Raw genomic sequence first — 2,809 nt, 5'->3', positions numbered from 1 at the left:
ATGGTGAAAATTCGCAGAGGATGGTACTTGATAGACATAAAGACGGAAGAGGATGACAGAAGGATAAAGGACGAGAAGGAAGCTGCATTGGAGGCGAGACGAGCATCGATGGTAGAGCGATGCGACAACAAAATCGCACGACGTCGTTCGCAGGCCGAGCAACGAGAAGCCGTTTTGGCGGAGGAATTATCACGTGCCCGAGCAGCTGATGAAGCGAAACAAGCAGAAATTGAATTGGCGGATAGACTGGCTGCCGAATTGTCGCGGCGTAAAAGTAAAGATTTACGAATTGTACTCCGCGACCTCATCGAGAATTACAATGTTCATCTGCGAAAAAATACAATTATATCATATTCTTTTTTCTCGTATTACATTGCGCTTCACGGAGACTTTTATCCTAGCGGATATATACAAAACCGAATTTCTTTATGAATCATAGATGAAAAAGTAAAACACGCGCTAAAATTAGATCGAGTAAAATTTTCCGCGCGATCACCACCGAGTTGTGTCCTGAGTGAAGCTCGATCGCGCCTAATAGAGGAGAAAGTTCGTCTGGAAGCGAGTCAAGCGGAACTATCGAGGCTCTGGCACGACAAAACCGTTGAGAAGCTGCAACAAGCCGAAGATGAAAGAAAGAAGCGGAGCTCGCGTGATGATCTGCAGAATCAATTGGCGGACGATCGTCGACGAGTTCAACAAAGAAGAATCGAGGAGAAAGAGCAGGATCGTAAGATGATGGAACGAGCGATACGGAAGACTCAGGAAGAAGATGCAAAGATGAGGAAGAGGAAGGAGAACGACGCGATTCTTTTGAGAGCGGAGATGGCCGCATCTTTGGCGGCTAAGAAAGCGTGGGAAAGGAAATATAAGGAAGCGTTGAAGGACGAAGACGAGAGGATTGCTCGCATAATCGCGGAGAAGGAAGCTCGACAGGAGAAAGAACTCGATGTGAAGGTAAAATTGGGTTTCTTCTGAGCATACGTAAGATCGAACTGGTAAATTTATAAGAAAAAGTTTTCAGTGTTTGCGTTTTTCGTTGTGTAGACAGAACTTCGTGCAGCGAGGGAAACGGCGATAGATAATGTAGCCAGAGAACTGCTGACTAACGTGCGCAAAGAAAGAAAGAAGCAGGAAATCGATGACGAATTGTATCGGGAAGAACAGAGGAGCAAGTGGACGAAACAATCGGTCAAAATATCAAGAAAGCAATGTGCTGAATCCTTCCAAGAAATAGTAAAGCTTGAGTCAAATTATTCAAATATTTACCACGATTTGCTCGCATTATGGATAATGTGTTAGAAATTCATATAAAAACGTTCTAAATCTTATTGAAGGCGAAACAGAAAGCTGAACGTAAAGCGAGAGATGAAGCGACCGATGCCGCGTTTGCGCGATATTTAGCCGAAGAACGAAAAAAAGAGATCAAGAGACAAAGAGAAGACAATAACGCACGACACGCAAGAAGTAAATTTACGTTAATGTTATATATTCTAATATTTATGTGATTTTGGAACATATCCATGCTATATAGTTTCAATCTACACGTCGAAAATTCTGAAAATGCTAGAAATTAATACTAGACAATCATATAATAAAACTATATTACAGAAATTCAATATGGAAAGGAATTAAAGGAAGCCATAACAAATAACAGAGTTACTTACGCTATGGATATTTTGGAACGGCAGTCTGAAAATCGTATGCATGATAAAAATTCAAATCAGTTGACTGCAACGAACGCAAAACAGTCTAACGATAGAAATGATAGTAACATAATAGTAAAAAAAAAAGATGATTGACATCAAAGGCTGTGCTGATTGATACGAATTTGCAATTAATACATCTGACATAGGACTCTCTAAAAATTTACGTAGCAAATAAAAAGTGTGAGATTTATCAGGCACAAAATTTCAGTAGAAAAATGTACAAATACGTAACAATAAAATCAATAATATATATACATATCTATATGTATAAATGCTTCGAGGAGCCGAAAAGATAAAAAATAGAATTAAATTCAATTAACATCTACAGTATAATTCCGCTTTTTTAATTAAAAAGAAAATTTTAATAATTTTTATTAATTAATATTAATGTAAATTTTAATTGGTATTATTTAAATTATTATATATTTTTATAAAAATATAATTTATAAATAATTCATGAATTAGTACTTTGTACCAGAATTATTTTATATTCTTTATATACAAAAATATTTATAAACGCTGCACAAATTTAAATAAGAAAATTGTATAATTAATATTTAAATTTATATCTATAGTGTTTAATTATACTTTGGTAGGAAAATACGCAGAATCATGGTGGAAATGCACATAATTATTAATAAAATTTGCTTAATACATATTTGAAATATGAAAAGAAAAAGCGAGAAGTACATAATAAATACATTTTACCGAAAAAATTTATAATATAAACTGACGTTACATAAATTTTACACAAAACAAACGGAAAATTTTGTGTAAAAAGTCAATACTTATTGAATTTGTAATATATTCTTCTCGTAGTGTATATTTTTGTGTTGTGTCACTTATGCAAGGTGAATAATTATAATTACTCGTCATTAGCGTCTGTTATGTCTCTCTTTCGTTTACGTGAGTTATTGAGATTGCTCGTTGACAAATTTCTATCGGATTAAAGTGGTCGTTATTATGTACTCATATGTAGAATAATTAACTTTCCAGTAGGCGCGTCGGATGTATTTTACACTTTAGGTTTCTTTTCTTCTAATAAGTGTTCTGGATTCATTTCAATACAGATCCAATTACTGTGTAGAAAAAATATTAAAATT

At 34.8% G+C, this 2,809-nt stretch overlaps 1 protein-coding gene across 1 annotated transcript; it reads left to right on the top strand.

Moving 5' to 3' along the window:
- On the top strand, positions 1 to 1,799 carry LOC112468108 (vicilin-like seed storage protein At2g18540). Its single transcript, XM_025037146.1, has 5 exons — positions 1 to 274; positions 440 to 954; positions 1,045 to 1,233; positions 1,335 to 1,464; positions 1,609 to 1,799. The coding sequence occupies exons 1-5, from the start codon at positions 1 to 3 to the stop codon at positions 1,797 to 1,799; spliced, it is 1,299 nt and encodes a 432-aa protein (XP_024892914.1).
- Positions 1,800 to 2,809: the final 1,010 nt, after the last annotated feature.

The sequence above is a fragment of the Temnothorax curvispinosus genome, unplaced genomic scaffold, assembly GCF_003070985.1.
Source record: "Temnothorax curvispinosus isolate PA1 unplaced genomic scaffold, ASM307098v1 QBEX01018097.1, whole genome shotgun sequence".
NCBI classification, from domain to species: Eukaryota; Metazoa; Arthropoda; class Insecta; order Hymenoptera; family Formicidae; genus Temnothorax; species Temnothorax curvispinosus.
The sequence above is the reverse complement of the archived record's forward strand: the minus strand, read 5'-3'. Positions and strand labels throughout refer to the sequence as shown.